The sequence below is a fragment of the Callorhinus ursinus genome, unplaced genomic scaffold (genome assembly GCF_003265705.2).
Source record: "Callorhinus ursinus isolate GAN/ISIS: 27379988/994484 unplaced genomic scaffold, GSC_fseal_2.0 scaffold27, whole genome shotgun sequence".
NCBI lineage: Eukaryota > Metazoa > Chordata > Mammalia > Carnivora > Otariidae > Callorhinus > Callorhinus ursinus.
Window position 1 is genome coordinate 18,880,626 of NW_027397089.1, and position 18,517 is coordinate 18,899,142.

Below are 18,517 nucleotides of genomic sequence, written 5' to 3' on the forward strand. Positions count from 1 at the left end.
GCTGGAGCGTGTGTAACAAACATGCTAGCAGGTGATTCTGACACACCGGATCCAAGCCCACCCACTGAGATGCTGGCAACTCTACTGGTCTGTAGCAAAGACTTTGCTCAGCCTTTTCTCCTATGAAGTTCAAATCCTTGAAAGTAGGTGCACAGGAAGAAGAAAGAAGAGTCTCCGAGCTCCAGAAAATGCAGTTGCCTCCCTCATAATCCATAATGTTATTACCTTCAAAGTCACAAAATTGCCTACTTCGTGTACTATAATTACTGTTACTAATTCCACGTTAGCTCTTTTATCTCAGATACTTTCATCGTCAAGCTGAAATATACACACTCTGCGAGTTAATGCATGCCAAGATTTATGTTTTCTGCCTTTTGAAAAGTAGAACCAAGGGAGGAAAAAAATAAAAGTAGAACAAGAGCACCTGTTTTGAAGGATTATAGATAGATTTTTACAGCACTTCATTTCTGTTTTCTAAAGTACCTTTCTCTTGTTCTCTGCACCGTCCCGGGACACTGATGTCTTCCTTTGCCCAGGCCCCACCTGTCTCCCCCGATCCCTGGCTCAGGAAATTTCCTTCTTCTATCTTATAAATCTCACCTTACTTTCCATACTTGTCCTAAGGTGATTTTCCCCTACTCCACCCTGTTTAAACCTGCAACTCCCCGTGACTCACTCTGTTTTTCGTCGTTTCCACTGTATTCGCTCCATTGCGTGTGATTAAGTCTTGTTGCTATTTCCAAGACGACACATCTGTTCTCATCACGTTTGTTAGGGATAGGGTATAGTGGAAAAGGCATGTGTTGAGAGTCAGTCTTAGATTTATTCCTGAAAACACTGTTTATTAGCTTTAAATACCTGAGTATTTAAAAAAAATAGCTCATCAAAGTGCCATGTTTGTGAAGATCAGATGATGGTGTCCATCCTTCTAAAGCAAGGTATTTGGTGTATGGCAGGTACACAGTCAGTGTGAGTCACCACTATCTTCTCTTTCTTCCTTAGATTTAACAGTTACTTATTGAGCACCTACTATGTCAAATCTTCTTGGTGCTGGAGTGAACAAGACAGAAAAAGGCCCTACCCTCATGGATCTTACATGCTATGGGATAGATGGAAAAGAAAACAGGAAACAAATTAATATAAAGTAAATAAGATGACAATTCATTATGGAAGAAAAACCAATTTCATGTTGATGTGGATGGTAACAGAATGTTGATGAAATATAAAGCCGACTTCTTGATAGTCACTCTAAATAGTCTTTAAGAGACCTACTCATTCCTTTATGTGGACCACAGCAGGGTACTCAGTCTCCACAGTATGGGCTCCTGTGCTGAAACACACAGTAGTATGAATCCTCCATGGATCACATTCCCACTGCAGGATTAGGCAGAAATGGGCTCAATAAATACTTCCTTGATTGAAGAATAATCACTGAAGGAGAAGTGGAGATTGATTGCCACCAGTTAGGATCTTGGCAGGAAGACAAGCAAATGCCACTCTGGAAGGTGGGAAGACGGAGTCCCTTGTTGAGCAGGCAAAATAAATGGCTGTAGGGTTTTGTGTCCTGGGATAACAGGGAGCCCCACAGGCCTCCCTTCCCAAGAGTGAGAGGAGAAGAGCCACCAGCTGCAGGCAGCCGCCATAGAGCAGGGGTTCTGGTGGAGGCGCTGAGGGGAGCCGAGGGGAGCAGGGAGCAGCTCTTCCCTCAGCAGGTCTGAGGGAAGAGCTCCTGAGGAAATTCTCATATCGTCTCTGAACTGGGAATTACTGCACAGTGCTTGGGATATACTCTGTGTGTAGTACACACTTACTGGCTGGTTGCCACACTGGCTCGGAGAAAGCAGACAGCCCAGCCCAGGCTGGTGCTCTCCACAGGGCAGAGAAGTGATACTGTCCCTCTTCAGTAGTGGGAAGGAGTTAAGCAGAAAGGCGGAGAGCATGGTACAAGGTTATTTTGCTTTTCGTTAAAAGAGGAAAGGAAGACCAGAGAGTTCCCCAAGGGTCATATCCACCTGTGTTAAAATCAAATGGCAGTAAGACCTTTGAAAACAAAATATGTTGTATAATTGGATTATTTTTATTATTGTATCAGTTTGCTTTTTCTGTATAAAAAATAACCTCCAAAACTTTGTGGCTAGAAATAATATGTGATTACTATTGCTTTTGAGTCCACAGGTCAGCTAAGTGGCTCTTTCTAGACACCTCAGCTACTCACGTTCATGCCTCTGTGGCTGGCTTTGGAGTGGGTGTGCGGCTCTGCTGAGGTTGGAAGAACTCCCTTGCATGCTTGGGGGTTGGCGGGCTAGAACTTGACCTTGGCTGAGATGGTTGGTCCTCCACGTGGCCTCTCACCTAGAGACCAGGCTCAGCTGGGCTTCTTTACAAGACAATACCAAGGTTCCAGGAGAGTAAGCAGAAGTGTGCAAGGTTTCTTGAGGCCTAGCCTAGGAATTGGCACATTCTGTTAGCTGAAGCAAGTTCCAAATCCAGCCCAGATTGAGGAGATGGGGAAACAGGCATCTTTTGATGGGAGATGCTGCAAGGTCACATTGCAGAGAATATGGAGGGTGGCGTGTGTGTGTGTGAAGAAATGCAGCACAGCTATTTTTATAAACATGATCCATAGTCCTGATGCTGACTTGTGTGTTATTTACATTCTTGGTCAACACTGATTCTACTCTTTGGGGAAAAAATGAGGGCATTTGGTCTTTGGGGCTTTGCAGCTGCTAATTAATGCAATGTGGGAATGGGCGCAGTGTAAATGCACCTGATAGGACAATAAGGCTACATTTTTTCTGGTTTGTATTAAGCAATAGGTCTAAATGGCATCAGAGGGTAGTGGTCTCTGTTGTGATTTTGTGATTTTGTGATTCAAGTGATTTGTTTTAAGTCTTGAGATTTATTAACTGTCAGGGTTCCCTTTTATTTCTTAATTAAATTTAGCAATGAAGTTACTATGAAATGTTATTTGCAGGCTGGCCTTCATACTTGAGTGTTTCACTTCCTCCTGATCTAAAATTGTCTGCCTTTCAAAGCTGCTAATGACAGATAAAAGCAAGAATATAATTTGACACTGCCAAAGAACCTTTGTTTCTCTTGTAATGTTTCAGGACTTTGTCCCCATTCGGCCTTTTCCTTTTTATTTCATCTTAAACTCTAAACTGTAGAATTAACCATCTTGACTAGAGTTGTTTTGCAAGCCAATTCATTCTCTTTGTTCCAGAACTCTGGGTGGCCTACATTTTTCCATCTGTAATAAACAGTCTTGCTCTTGGATGAACCACGGCTCCTTACATAGTAGTAGTCACTCACATATTAAAGAACGCCTGCCCTCTTGTGTTCATAGAGGTTACTACAAGGAGTGAATTAGCAAGTTTATTATGACAGAAATACGACGTTCCACTCCAGGGATATCTTCCACCGGGGAGCTTGCCTAAGGCAGCCAAATATGGTTGTACAGTTTGAACACTGCAAAATGACCCCAGCCCGAGAGGTGAATGAAAGGTCATTGAAATCCATCCCACACTTTGCTTGTGAAGCCATGCATCCAATGTCCGGGCTGTATCTTCCAAGAGGAGTTGCCCATGAAAATTTCACTCAAGGGTGCCATCCACTCATCAAGCCTTACTTATCCCACTGGGAATGTGCAACCTTCTGTCATTTATACAAACTTCTGATAGGCCAATGACAGCCTTGTGGAGGTTCATTATGAGTTGGTTGGACACTACCCTTATCATGGAACTTTCCTACTCAGTAATTTCCAGAAATTAAAATTACACAGTTAGCGCTGCATGACATCACTTAGTCCCAGGTTATCAGAGGAAGGGAATAAGGAACAGAGAGATAAAATAAGAAGTGCCAAATCTGTTAGTTGCAGTGCAGGGAACAAAAATGCAGGCTTTCTGACTCCCACTGCGGCTCTGCGGTCTTAGCTTTAGCTTCAGGCGATCCCATTATTTGATAGCACCCCACCTATCCCTACCAGGCCTAGAGGAGATGCACAATAGTTTGTTCGTTGAATGAATAAATGAATGACTGTCCAACTATATTTTCTTTTCTTTTTATTTTAATTCCAGTGTGTTAACATGAAGTGTTCTATTAGTTTCAGGTGTACAATATAGTGATTCAACAATTCTATGCATTACCCAGTGCTCGTCACCAGGAAAGAATCCCGACCACCTCTTTCACCCATCCCCCCCACCCACCTCCCCCCTGGGAACCATCTGTTTGTTCTCTATAATTAGGAATCTGGTTTTGGGTTTCTCTCTTTTTTTCCCTTCATTTGTTCTCTTTCTTAAATTTCACATATAAGTGAAATCACATGGTATTTGTCTTTCTCTGACCTAATTTCGCTTAGCATTATACTCTCTAGCTCCATTCATGTCGTTGCAAATGGCAAATTCATTCTTTCTGATGGCTGAGTCATATCCCACTGTATGTACACACCACCTCTTCCTTGCCCATCCTCTATCGATGAGCACTTGGGATGCTTCCATAATATGGCTATTGTAGATAATGCTGCAATAAACAGGGGTGCATGTTTCCCTTCGAATTGGTATTTTCATATTCTTTGTGTAACTATTCTGTAGTGCGATTCTTAGATCATAGGGTAGTTCTATTTTTAACTTTCTGAGGACTGTCCATACTGTCTTCCACATTGGCTGCACCAGTTTGCATTCCCCCCAACAGTGCACAAGGAAGGGTTCCTTTTTCTCCACATCCTCAATAACAGTTGCTGTTTCTTGAGTTTTTGATTTTAACCATTTTGACAGGTGTGAGGTGGTATCTCCTTGTAGTTTTAATTTGCATTTCCCTGATGACGAGTGATGTTGAGCATCTTTTCATGTGTCTATTGGCCATCTTAATGCCTTCTTTGGCCAACTCTATTTTCTAATGTTTCTTTCCTTCCGCCTCCCCAAACTTCCAATCTCCTATGCCACATCTATTCCTGCTGTACATCTTTGTTCATACCTGTGCTGCTCACTGCTCTCTACCTAGTCAATCTTTTTTTTTTAAGATTTTATTTATTTTTGAGAGTGAGTTTGGGGAGGAGCAGAGGGGGAGGGAGAGGGAGGGGAAAAGAATCTCCTGCAGAGTCCATGCTAAGCACAGAGCCCCACACGGGCTTTATCTCACAACTATGAGATTATGACCTAAGCCAAAACCAAGAGTCGGTCACTTAGCTGACTGAGCCCCCAGGTCTCCCCTAGTCAGCTCTTACACAAGCTTCCTGACTCAGTTCCAGGTCTGCTTCCTCCATGAAGCTTTCCTCCTCTAGCCTTCATTAAGCCAGAAGAAGGAGAGCCATGAAGGCTGAGCATAGGGGTTCACACTTAGTGGAAAGAGTGCTGGACTGGGTCAAGCTGGCTGTATGGTCCTGGACAGGTGCCCTCACCTCTCTGAGCCTCATCTTATTCTTCGTGAACACAAAAGCTTCAGATCCGTTGGTGTTTCTCCAGGTGTGGCCTGCACGGTGCTGGTGAGGTGGTATTAGGTGGTCCGTGGGCAAGTAATTTTTGCATGTTAGTAAACATGTGTTTGTTTTATTAATGTGTTTCCTGAGGAAAAAAAGCCAAAACATGGTGTAAGTTGGGGAAGCTCCTCTGGTAAGTGTAGATGTTTTTCCTCTTTCTAAAGATCCGATAGACTCATTATGTAAAATTTGAGAAATACAGAAAAGTAGAAAGAGAAGAAAGAGGACATCCCTAATCTTATTATCCAGCCATGAACCCTATTAGTACCCCTCCCTAACTACAAGTTCTCCTGCAAAATCCTAGTTAGTGGGGATCTATTTCTGTTTATCATTTTGGAAAATTGGAATAGTCCTGATTTAAGATATTTTTAGTGTCCAAATTATAAAACCAAAAAATATCAATAGAGAATCTAGGGTCAGAGGTCCACTGGCACGTTTTATAAGCAGCTACTAAGTAAGCACACAGAGGTGAGCCCAAACCAGGAGAGGCTACTGCAGATCAAGGATCAAGTATCAATAACTGATACTCTTTGCAAAATGCATTGTGTATGCAAAGCTCTACACCAATAATGTTGGTTGAATATACCAGCTATATGTATACTGATTTGTATAACTGTCTCTCCTGTAGGGTTTTTGGAGTCTCTGGATGACTTTTACATTCTTAGCAGTGGTTTGATATTGCTACAGACCACAAACAGTGTGTATAATAAAACCCTACTAAAGCTTGTGGTACCCCAGTCTCTCCTCGCATGGCAAAGAGTTCGTGTGGCCAATATGATGGCAAATGATGGAAGGCAGTGGGCAGAGATCTTTTCAAACTACAACTCTGGTAAGTGGCCCGGCAGGATAGCTCTTAGGCAGGTACGTATGTTTAGGTTTCGAGTTAACCAGTAGAGCCATACCCATACCCTACTTCATGTCTCCCAATATTTCAGGCACCTATAACAATCAATACATGGTCCTGGACCTGAAGAAGGTAAAGCCGAAGTACAGCCTTGACGCAGGCACTCTCTACATTGTGGAGCAAATTCCTACATATGTAGAATATTCTGACCAAACTGAGGTTCTACGGAGAGGTACTGTCTTTATGCTAGAAGTCTGGAAATCTGATGAGTCTGTGAGTGTGTATGCATGTGCTGGGGAACGTGTGGTATGGGACTATATGATGGGGTTGGGGGTGGGGATTGAATGGTGGGGAAGAAAGGATGAGAAAGCCATTGCTAGCTACACTGGGAAAGAATTCCCAGCTTCAGCACAACATGTAAAATCTGCACCTCAAACTCTTATAGGACATTGTATAGTTGGGGACAAATCCAGGCCTTTATAGTCTTAGGACTTCTCATAGCTCTAATATTACCTTCACTCCTGGGTTCCTGGGTAAAGCTTTTAGTCAACTTCAGCAAATATTTACAAAAGTGCTTCCTTGGCCCAGGGAGGGACTGGAAAAGCATGGCTGCTGGTACAAAATCCCCGACCTTGAGAAACAGTCTAGTGAGGAAGCAAGGCACATAAACAGCCATTAGAACCCAGAAAGGGAAGAGCCGTCATAACGTCCGCAGCACCAAGCCCAGGGGGGGCTGTGGTCAGTGGGAGGATCAGAGAAGGTGGGTCTGGAGGGCAAGACCAGAGCCCTGACATTTGAAGCACCACCTTGATTTGAGTCTCTGCTCCTCAAAATCTCAGGCAAATGATCCACTCTCGCCAAGCTCACTTTCTCCATCTGTAAAACACGACAGTAGGGGTACAAGGTCCACAATCACTTATCTGTAATTTTGAAATCTCAAAAAATTTTTTTATTGTTCTTTCCTAGCAAACTTAGTAGTTTGACCTCCTTTTGGTAGCAAAAACTACCCGTTTGGTAGTTTGGTAGACTTGAACTATTTAGTCTTTATTTCCTCTCCTCCAGGGAGACTATACATTAGGCTACAGAAATTTCAATGCCTTTGATTATGAAGTGTTGCCCACAGAGACTGCAATGTCATATGTGATATGCACACCCCATTGCTGTTCTAAAACCTGCAAAACCCTGAGTTCTGAATTATCTGGCCTCCAAGAGATTTTGGATGTGGGAGTGTGGACCTTTGTAATTTCACAAAGTTGTCACGAGAGTGAATTGGGAGAATTCTTGTAAATTCTGGAGCACATTGGCTGACACAAAGCAAGCACTCTTACCTTGCATCGATCATAGTGTTTGGCACACACAACATATGTGCATATTTCTTGAATAAATGAGAGTGAAGATGATGTCTGAGTGATGGTTAAAGGTCAAAAAAGAGCTCAGCAATTTGACAAGGGGACAAGGTCAAACAGATGGAGGCATGGAAACTGGTGTGACTGAGAGACTGTTAGCTCGAGATAGCTAGTGGAAGGGCTATGCAGTGGAAGGTGGTGGTGAGGGAAAAATAGCCTTTCTATCCTGCTAAGCAGTTTAGAAAATGGGAGTTTTTGAAAAGGGAGAAAAGACTGGGAGTCAGAGAGAGGGCAGGAGACTAATTAGGAAGCTACTGCAATAGATCAGCTGATAGATTAGCAGGAACAGAACCGAGGGCAGATACGGACCCCGGGAATCAGGGCCTGGTCCTCAGGCTCCCCGGTCCCCAGAGATTGTATAATGACGCCAACCAAATGCTCCTAACATGCAGAAAACAGTTCGTGAAGGTGGAAACTTCAGCTGCCCAGCCGATCAGATATCACGAAGTCAACAGAGAAGTCGAATCATTGACAGTCACTTGGTTAGGATGGCAGTTCAAAACTGAGAAGTCAGCTGTCTGATCTTGAAGGCTGGCCCATCCAGCTCGTAAGAGCCCGACAAAATTAGCAGCCTCAAGGGGAAGATGTGTGTTAAAGGGGACAGGCTATTCAAGGCCTTTTCTTCTTTGGACGGCCGCTAATTATGGAATGGCAGTCCAGTTCTTTGTCATCTTGTTCCTAGATGCCATGAAGAAATCTACCCTGAGACTAAAAAAAAAAAAAAAAAAAAAAAAAAATCTGATGCTGATCTGTCTGTAGTTATTTTGCCAGAGGTGGGAAGAACAGAGAGTTCAATTCATTGTCTACTATATACTAGGCACTCTTTTGGGCCTTTTACTTATGTTCTCTTGTTTGATCTTCATTAAGATACTTCCAGATAAGCAGCATTGTTACGATTTTACTGTAAGGAAAGAAAGGCTCAGAAAGAAACGTGATTTGCCCAAATACTTACATGATATCATCTAGCCATTATCATAAAAGACAGAAAGTTCCACAAACCTCCTAGAATTTGGAAGCAGCTGTGGTATATTGCTGGAAGCCCTTGGTCAGAAGGGAGGCATTGTACATCTCTGAACCTCTGTTTCTTTCTTTATAAGGAGGGATGGTAATGCTTATATACATAATTAGGTTGTTGTGAGATTATATAAGATACTCTAAATGTTTTTGTAAATCATGAAGCTTTATGGAAAATGTAATGTGTAAAGCAGCCATTTTGATTATTCATTTGAGCTGCATTCATATAAAGAGAAGTATAATAATTATAATAGTTAATATTCATCTAATGATTACCAAGGGGATCCTATAAAACAGTCAAAAGGGAGAAAGGCAGACAAAGGCCAAGACAATATGGAGGACGGGAAATAAACCCTGAATGGTGGAAGAGTCCCTGCGTTGACTAACTGTCCTATAGACAATAGCCCAGGCCACTGGAATCTGGGCTGTTCCCGAAATATTGATTGTACCAGAGCTGTGTCACATGTCTGACACTTAGTGATGAATGTGCTCTATGGACTTGGCACATTATGAAGCTTGGGATGAAGCTAAGCCTTAAGGAATGCTTACAAAAAGAAGTTAAAGCCTGCTGGAACCTTAAAGATCATCTCCGGTCTCTTCAAATTATGGATTCTTCCTTCTCCTTTCCCTGTTAAAAAGAGAAAATAAAGTGAGGTTAACTGCCTAAGACCTGGTGATTCAGCCTTGAGCCTAGAATTCAGGTTTTCTGAACTCTAGGTACTATATTCTTCCACTGTCCCATGATTAGCACCTGGCCTGTTCCGTTAGGGCCACACTGTGAAACTATCTCGGCATTTCAGGAACCAGGTTCACTTAAACCAGCTCCTCAGACCGCTCTGTGTTACACTTCGTTTTGTTATCCAGATCATAAGGTTATTTTCTGGTTAATAGACTGCTTTAAGAATTTTGGGTGAAGGGACGCCTGGGTGGCTCAGTCCAAAAGCGCCTGCCTTTGGCTCAACATCATAATCCCAGGGTCCTGGGGTGGAGCCCCGCATTGGGCTCCTTGCTCAGTGGGGAGCCTGCTTCTCCCTCTGCCCCCGCTGCTCCCCCTGCTTGTGCTCTCTCACTGACAAATAAATAAATAAAATATTTAAAAAAAGAATATTGGGTGAAAACCAAAGAATTCTGATGCTCTTCTTTCCCTTATGGAATCATCTAGAGGTATACTGATTCTGTACATTTAAAAGGATCAGTTTGAAGGCCAGTGTTCACATTCAAAGCTTTATTTTCTTTATAATATCATTTTGCAATCACACACCTGTGCCGATTTTCAAAAGAAACCATCATTAATAATATTTCTTTTGTCCCATTTCTCTTTTCTGTCTCCCTGTCAATCTCACCCTTCCTTCCTTCCATCCTAAATCAGGATATTGGCCCTCCTACAACATTCCTTTCCATGAAAAAATCTACAGCTGGAGTGGCTATCCAATGCTAGTTCAGAAGCTGGGTTTGGAGTACTCCTATGATATGGCTTCACGAGCCAAAATCTTCCGGCGTGACCAAGGGGACGTGACTGATATGGCATCCATGAAATATATCATGCGATACAACAGTACGTAGCACATTTCTCAAGAATCATTCCTCAAAACTTTTCTTCCGCATGGATAAAGAATCCATGTATGTTTTCCCACGTTAAGAATCCATCTCAGTACTAGAAGGAATTATAAGAAGTTAAGTTTTTAGTATTCAATCAATACTATACATATTTTATACTCAACAGATAGAATTTTGTCTTTTATAAAATGACATGGAAGAAGATTCTACAGACTTTTTTCACTGATAAAAACAATATATAAAACACAGAGGCAATAACCCATACAGAGTATTTTCTTTTTACCACTCCCCCTCAACCCTAACACAGGTTTTTCTTTCAAGGACAGAAGCAGCTAATAAAACAAAAATTTTATTCACAAATACTTTATTTTTGATGAACAGTGTCAATTTTGTATTTATTTTGTAGAAAAATAGTGATGCACATTTATCCTTTATTCTGTCTTCCATCCACTCTCACTGTGCAAGTTTCTTGAGAGCGGCTGGGTCAGTGAGGCCACTGGGGTGGACTCTCTTGATTATCTAGACTTGAACAGGTCCAGAGGCTTCCTGTGGGCAGGTGTATCTCAGAACAACCAGTACTCACCCTCTTCCCCATCACTGTTTCCTCCTAGATTATAAGAAGGATCCTTACAGTAAGGGCGATCCCTGCAATACCATCTGCTGCCGTGAAGACCTGAACTCACTTAACCCAAGTCCTGGAGGTTGCTATGACACAAAGGTAACATGCGAATTGGCTTTTGAATTTAATTTTTACCTGCACGTAGGCCTATCCAAAGGCAAAGCTGCAGAGATTTTTGTGGCATAAAACACAATATCGTCTCTGACCATAAGTTCAATTCAGGAATCAGCTTTTGCAGATTCTGGTAGTAGGTCTCATTGCCTAACTTTAATGCCCTGCCCTGCCACTTAATAGAAAATTCCATAATCTTGGAATATTTGATTCCTTATCTGTAAGATGGACATAACAGTACTTGCCTTATAGGATTGTTGTGAAGAATATTTAGTATTGATGTTGTGTTATTTGTAAATGTACACCATGATGATGATGATGATGATGATGATGATGATGTTGATGTCTTAAGTTTTATCAGACTAGCCCAAAGTCCAAAGAACCTATTATTGGAAGCAGTGTGATTTCACATTAAGCAGGAACTGAATTTAGCTGAGGGAACAGGTTTATTGGACAAGCACTAAAGGGTTTTCACCATCTTAGAATTATTAAGTGCTGTAATGCATCTCCTAATATAGGTAATAAATAGGTATTACTTACTTGCAGTGGTGGTCTGAAGCCAGCTCATAAGGGCTTGTGAGAATCAATTGTTAAAATCCGTTGACATCATGTGGATAGCTTGAAATCAGCCATGGAGGAGTATTTACACCATGCAAATCAGCAAACACTACAAATCAGGGTCTTTTTTTCCTCTCAAGAGAGCTGGTCATTAAAAACTTTCCTGCACACTACTGGATTTGGGATGTCCGAGGGTATGAGTTAGCCATTTGGTTGGTGGAAAAGAATCATTCTACCACGTCCTTTTGCACTCCTGGTTTGGGCTTGTCTTTTTGTTTGCACTTTCAGTCCTAAATTCTGGGAGAAATCTGTTAGAAGTGGAGTTAACTGTTAAGAATGCTGATCCCCCTACACATAATTTTTTCTATCAGCCTAATGCCTAAACAGAAGATGCTTTAGAATAGTCTAGTTCCTACTCAAGCTACTTTTTAGCCATGATACCAAAGCGCTAGCTTTAATAAGCCCCAATATGTTGTGTAAAGTAAAATTCTGTGGGTGTAGAAAGCCTGACACCCATGAAACCCCAGTGAGTGCTTATTTCTTATTAATGGTATTTGCAAACATTCAGTAGAGTGTGCAAGAAGTGTTCTAGCCATTCCCAGATACACAGAGAATGACCTCTGCCGCCTTACCGGAGAGAACCCAAGCCAACCTTCCACCTGCCAAGTTTTACTATCTTCTGGAGAGAGGAGTCTGCCAATTTGTCATCAAAAGAGTTTCTGTTGAAGGATACACTTACTATCATTTTCCTTGAGCCATTTTGAATATGTGGAAAATCAGAAGCTATGAGACATCTTCTTTTTCCTCTGAGTTTAAGATTTGCTGCTATCCAGGGTTTAGGTGCTTTTGAGAACTCATGGACCTCAATGTTGAGTTCCTTCTACTTTAAAACTCTTGTTACAGTCCTGATTAGTAACAACTTTTGCTGAAGAATATATCCTAGGCACTGCTGCAAGCATTTGCTCTCATTAATCCCCATGACAACTCTTCTATGAAGTATGGTTATTAAAACCCTTTCACAAATGAGAAAACGGAGTCCTATAGGGGTTATTTTTAAACAAGTTTTGCAGCTAGAATTCTGAATATGGGCATTCTGACTCCAGATCTCAGAATTTGGCTATGTTAATGCACTTCTACTCAATTCACATCTGAATACCAAATGGTTATGGAAGAGCATGTTGTGGAAGCTTGCAAGATTTTATTTTAAAAGGGGGCTAATATTGCGACTTTGGAAAAAGAGGACCAAAAAAAAAAAAAAAAGGAAAAACAGGAATCTTGTTTTTTCCAAATGCTTTTCTAAAATGTCCCTCTCCTCTCGCTTTCCAGGTGGCAGACATCTACCTCGCATCCCAGTATACAGCCTATGCCATTAGTGGTCCCACAGTACAAGGTGGCCTCCCTGTTTTTCACTGGAGCCATTTCAACAAAACTCTCCACAAGGGCATGCCAGAGACCTATGACTTTGATTTTATTACCATGAAACCAATTTTGAAACGTGACATAAAATGAAGGAGGGAGTTGAGGGAATAGAAGGTTGCAAATAAGATTCCAAAGGCACTATTTTAGCTATGTTTTTCCATTCAGAATTAGTCTTAATAAAGTATATTAAATTCAGCCTGTCACTTTCATTTTCTGTTGATTTTGTAGTTTTTTTTACAACATTCTCTATAGGGTGACACACTGTAGAAGAAAGAAGATACATAATAATACCTGGCTTTAGCATACAAGTTCATATACAAGATGGTATGGCAGAAACTACTCACCCAGATCCATATTCTCCTTTCACATCTGGCCACATGGACCTCATCTCCCATGTTCCCCTAGATAGCTGTGCCATGTGATAGGGTTTTTGCCCAAGGAATCTGATGACACTAGTGTGTCACTTCCAGGCCTGGCCCCTAAGAACCTGTACTCTTCCATGCTTTTTATCCTTCCCCGGGCTGGATATACTTAATGATAAAGCCCTAGGGGATGGTAGAGCTTCGTTTTCAAAGGAACCTCTAACAGAAATACAGTTAGTGATTCTTCCAGCCATTAACAAGCACCAGCTGAGTCTTTTCGTGGTACAGACTAGGCACACAATATAACCTTAATGTGGTCTCCCATCAGTTAAAAGTAGCATATCTAATCTGGGAGCAACTCTACTAACAACTCCTTCAAAGCCAGAGAATGATATGTTGTTTGAGTGCTGTGATATTGCCCAGTGGGTTAAATAAACCATATTATACAGTATAATGGGTGATTCTTAACAAGGTGAGAGACTTCCAAAAGCAACACAAGGGCTGAAAATAACTAGAATGAATCAGAATACTCAAATGTTAAAAACCCAGTAGTTTATTTCAAAGTATAAATTTCAGGCTTGCTGGACAAAATCCCACTACAGTTAACACTTATACAGACACCACTCTACTGTACATTTAAAAAAGAAAAAAACCCCACAAAACCTTCAAAACCTAATAAAAATAGGGCAACTTGCTATAGCCCAGTTTGTATTAGACATTAGGAAGGTCTTACATTGTCTTATTATTTACACTTTCAACTGCAATAAAGAAAAATCAGGATGCAAGTTTCCTACAAAGGATTTATTTTTATATTTAATTTTGAAATAGCGGAGAAAATAATGAAGCCAGGATCCCCAAAAGGTGTTTGATTGCCCAGTTACCTTATTTACAAACAAAACTAAAAGAAAAACAACCCCCCACTCCCAGCATTTAAATATAAATGATGGGTACTTAGCTGACTCTAAAAGAAAAAAAAAAAAAAAAAAAACTTACGTAGCATGATAAAATGTTTGGAGAAGACAAAACATGTGTTTTATCATTCCTCCCCATTGGCTGGCTCAAGGGGAATGCATTTTAGGAATAAGATCTAAGTCCGCCACACTAACAAAAACACTTCATGAGATTGTTCTTTCTGTTTGTCCAAAAATGTTAAAAAGTGGGAGAGGGGCATCACTCAGTAAATAGTAAGGAAGGCAGAATCCTGCACTGATTTTAGGTAGAATTATTTCCAAGAATCCAATATTGGGGCATGGTTTTTCTGGAAATTAGAATAAAACAGGCCAACGACCGGTCAACAATGAAATTAAAATAACGAATAAATCATATGATTCTGAAATAGCCCAAGAAGGAAGCTGGGGAGAACACTTGGAAGGTCTTTTCAGTACTCTAATGTGCTAAAATCACAGTGTACCAAAGAGAAGAGGATACCACAGGCATTATTTTGTTAATCTTGTACAGTACTGGAAAATCCATGGAACAAGGTAAATGCATATCATGCAATATTAACATTCACCTTGCTGCACAAATAATTTGGAAAATGTAAGCAAAAGAGCAAATGATAAAAACTAAGTTAACACTTACTCAATACAGTAAGAGAACTGTATAGTGCAGCCTGCCTAAGGAATTTTGCAGACAGATGTACCAAAAATTCTAAGCTCCTTGCTTTCGGTCATGTTTCCCAATTAAATCTTTCATTTACTATCCCAGAAATGGGGGTGGGCTGAGTGGGGAACACTCTCTGTGAGGCAAACGGCATCCCAATAAATATGCACTTTTCAAGGAAGAAAGCTGTATTCTTCAGTTCTCTCATGAACATCTACTGTGTTAAACAGTACACAGTATTCTGCATATTTTAAAGCAAGTCCAGGGAAACAGGGATATGGTTACCTCAGAAAGTTAACAGTTAACAAGAGATGTTGTCTTTGTATTTTATAAACTAGCTGGCAAGAACATAATTTTAAAAAGAGGCTTACTCACACTTAAAACAGGGTGAAAATCACTCTGACAAAGTGCAAAACATACAGCAACAAACATCACCATTACCTTCAAATGCTGTATGAACATCCTATATTTCAGGTGGAAATATCAGAAGCTTTTGGGATTTCCAATAAGGCAATACTTACACAAGTACTGTCAGGCTAAAACTGTTAACAAACTTGCATTCCCAAAATGGGATAATCAAACTTATTTGTAATACTTTGTGAAAAGGTACCATGGAGTATGAACTGCTACAATATAGTCTTGTAATCAGTAGCTATTTCTAGTTGAGTCCTCCATTCTCTCTCTCAAAAGAAACAAAGTCAGAGCTCATCAACAAAACCTGCCCAAAATAAATGCCTATAGTCCTAGCCTAGCACTTTTCAGTAAATTCAATATAGCTGTTGCCTATAAATCCCATGGCATGCTAATTTGAGGAAAGAATCTCCTAATATACACTTTCCTCAAATAATTACAGTCTCTCTTTGTACCTTCCTTCCACCATCTGGAATAAAAAAAGTTTTATTTTGCTGTAGTAAGTGTATTTTTAGGGTTACTATTTGAGAATTTTTTTTTTCTTTGACAGAAGACACACAATATAGGCTAAAATAATATTTTCATTCTACTGGGCTTTCTTCATCTGATTATATAATGCTATGAAAGCTTAAAAAAATGATTAGTGAATATAAATAAAAACATTCACCAAGGGAAGCTTTTCTAGGCTAGGTAAGCAAATTGTCATCACATGACCATAAAACCGGCCAATAAAGAACATTTTTAATTGAACACAGGCTTTCCATTCTGTAGACAGGAATGATCTTGAACACATAATCAACAATGCCACCACTGTGGGTAAAAACATATATACATGCAGATATAGATAGGTGTTCATATATGCTAGAAGATCATCAGTTTCTCCCTTTTTAAAATTTTCATTGGCATGACACTGACAACTTCTTTTACCATCATCATTAGTCCTAGAATGAGTAACATCTATGTGGTTGGTTGGCAAACTGGATTCATGAAAACTTTAATTCTCATTGTGGTCTCATTTTCTGAAAGTGAAAGGAAGGTTCTGGAGCACTTACATTTTGGCAATCTGCAGGCTTTCTTCAGCGTCAATCAAACTTCACACCTAATGTGACAGTATACTGTGAAGTCTCTAATGAGAGTTTCTTTACAGCTAGAATGCTTCCCATTACAAGCCATCAAAGCTGCAAACAAAGCAGCATTAATAGAAGGGATAGCTCCCTCCTATAATCCCAAGAAAAATTAAAAATGTATTTATTTTGAGAAGGTAGGAATATGAATTCAAATATGGTAAGGGAAGATGCCTTGAAAAACTATTTCATAAACTCCATGAATTTCTTTCAAACTATTCCCAACCATACTCTCATCCCCAAACTTACCCCATCTCTCCTGCCCTAAACTACCTACACTTGAACACCTACCTGATACCAGTAGAGCTGGCACTCATACTGAAAATCCATGATCTAAACAGAATTTGATTAACTCTGAACAGGAACAGAGACACATAGAAAGTATTATCTAATTGTTACATAAAATAACCCCAAAGGATATACTTTAAATTCTGTCCAAAGTTGACAGAGGGTAAATCAGACAAAACTTGGCACCATCAAAACAAAGTTAAAAGGTTAAAACAGAAAAAGATGACAGGAGAATAATAAGGAAATAAAGCTTTCCCTTTGATATTTTAGCTCACTATATTTTGTGAATTTTACTACCTATGAAAGAATACTACGCTTTGGGTGATAAAGTGAACTAGCACTGCTTTCCTAATCTCTAACACAGTATGCAGTATAAATTCTAAAATATGTTTGAAGGACAATTTTCTTTACACTATGGTCTTTCTTCTCTTGGTCCGTTTTACACAGTTAATTTAAGTAGTGACCAAAGATAAAAGCACTTATGTTCTTAGAAGAAAAGAGCAGTCCAATTTTTAGAGTTAAATGTAGTGATGCCACTGGTAAGAATATACCTAAAAGCCTTAAGTTTAAAACTCACTTGAGGGGAATGTGCTATATTTAGTAGAGATGAAGGAGAAATGAAGGGCAAAAGGCTGAAAGAGAAGATCAACAATGGATAAATGGTCATGTTTACTTTAGTAGTTAATCTTTAAGGCACAAAATAAATGTAAGAGCCAGATTAGGAAAGAGGGGCCAAGGCAGATCTTTTTCATCTAATTAACAACCAAGCAAAGAAAAAAGATGAACAGATCCTTTCCTGTGTTCAAATTAACCTAGTTTAAACTATTTAACCATTTTGCTTTTTATTTCTTTCCTTGGGTTTTGTTTAGATTCATTTAGCTATGAACCTACAGATCCCTCAGAAGCAGAATCATGCCAGTTATACACCATACCTCGGATCCCTTGATCTACTTACTTTATACTTGAAGAGGGGTAAATGTGAGAATGGAAATGGGAGATTCCACTGCAGTAAACATATAAATAGGGAAAAACACACATAAACACCCACACATATTCCCCAGCCTTAAAACTAAAGCAAGGTGCACATTTACATTTCAAAACCCTGAAGCTTCAATTGTCCAGGAAAAGATTCTTGCTTTATGGGCTGTTTATTTTACTTCTGATTATAAACAAATGTAGTGTATATACACATCTGTCCAAGAAATCTTGCACAATGTGGCTTTTACAATGGATATCATGCACAAGATTAAAACAAGACCAAAAAGTGGAACTCGGAAAGAGGAAGAGATAAAGGCTCCTAGGTTTAACTGCTCTGGGAAGAAGAGATCACATCTGTTGACTGAGGATCACAGAAAGGTCCAAAACGTCCATAAATATCCTTGGCTCGTACTGCAAAGTAGTATTTGCTGCCAGATACAAACTGGGTGAGAGTGCATGCCATGGGCAAGGGAAGTGCCTTTACTTCTCCAATCTTCTTCCACTGTGAGGGCACTGTGGCACTGGGTTCCTCATGGTAAGCATAGAGATGGTAGCTGTCAACAGTGGCACAGCTTCGGTCTACCTCCAGGACACTCCATGACAGTACAATGCCATTTTGGCTCTGAACTCGTGCTAACTTCAAGTGTGGTTTCTGAGGCAGAGATGTGCTGGCAGCTTCTGGGGGCAGACGCTGTGGCTGTGGGGCTTCTGGTAAGGGTGCTGGGTGCACAGGGCGTGGGGGCTCCTAATA

The 18,517-nt window shown here is 40.4% G+C and overlaps 2 protein-coding genes across 4 annotated transcripts in view; one reads left to right on the forward strand and one right to left on the reverse strand.

Annotated features, from left to right (window-relative positions):
• PLBD1 (phospholipase B domain containing 1) overlaps positions 1-13,196 on the forward strand; it is a 54,144-nt gene extending 40,948 nt beyond the window's left edge. Inside the window, exons 7-11 of the mRNA XM_025879899.2 lie at positions 6,102-6,302; positions 6,409-6,549; positions 10,107-10,292; positions 10,906-11,012; positions 12,909-13,196. Of these exons, the coding sequence (XP_025735684.1) occupies positions 6,102-6,302; positions 6,409-6,549; positions 10,107-10,292; positions 10,906-11,012; positions 12,909-13,091 (818 nt within the window). The 3' untranslated portion in view covers positions 13,092-13,196. The remainder of the gene's footprint in view (positions 1-6,101; positions 6,303-6,408; positions 6,550-10,106; positions 10,293-10,905; positions 11,013-12,908) is intronic.
• A 702-nt stretch (positions 13,197-13,898) lies between these two features.
• Positions 13,899-18,517, reverse strand: part of ATF7IP (activating transcription factor 7 interacting protein) — a 123,207-nt gene continuing 118,588 nt past the window's right edge. For all 3 annotated transcript variants that reach the window (XM_025879898.2, XM_025879897.2, XM_025879896.2), the window contains exon 15: positions 13,899-18,511. In XM_025879898.2, the coding sequence (XP_025735683.2) occupies positions 18,092-18,511 (420 nt within the window). In that variant the 3' untranslated portion in view covers positions 13,899-18,091. The remainder of the gene's footprint in view (positions 18,512-18,517) is intronic.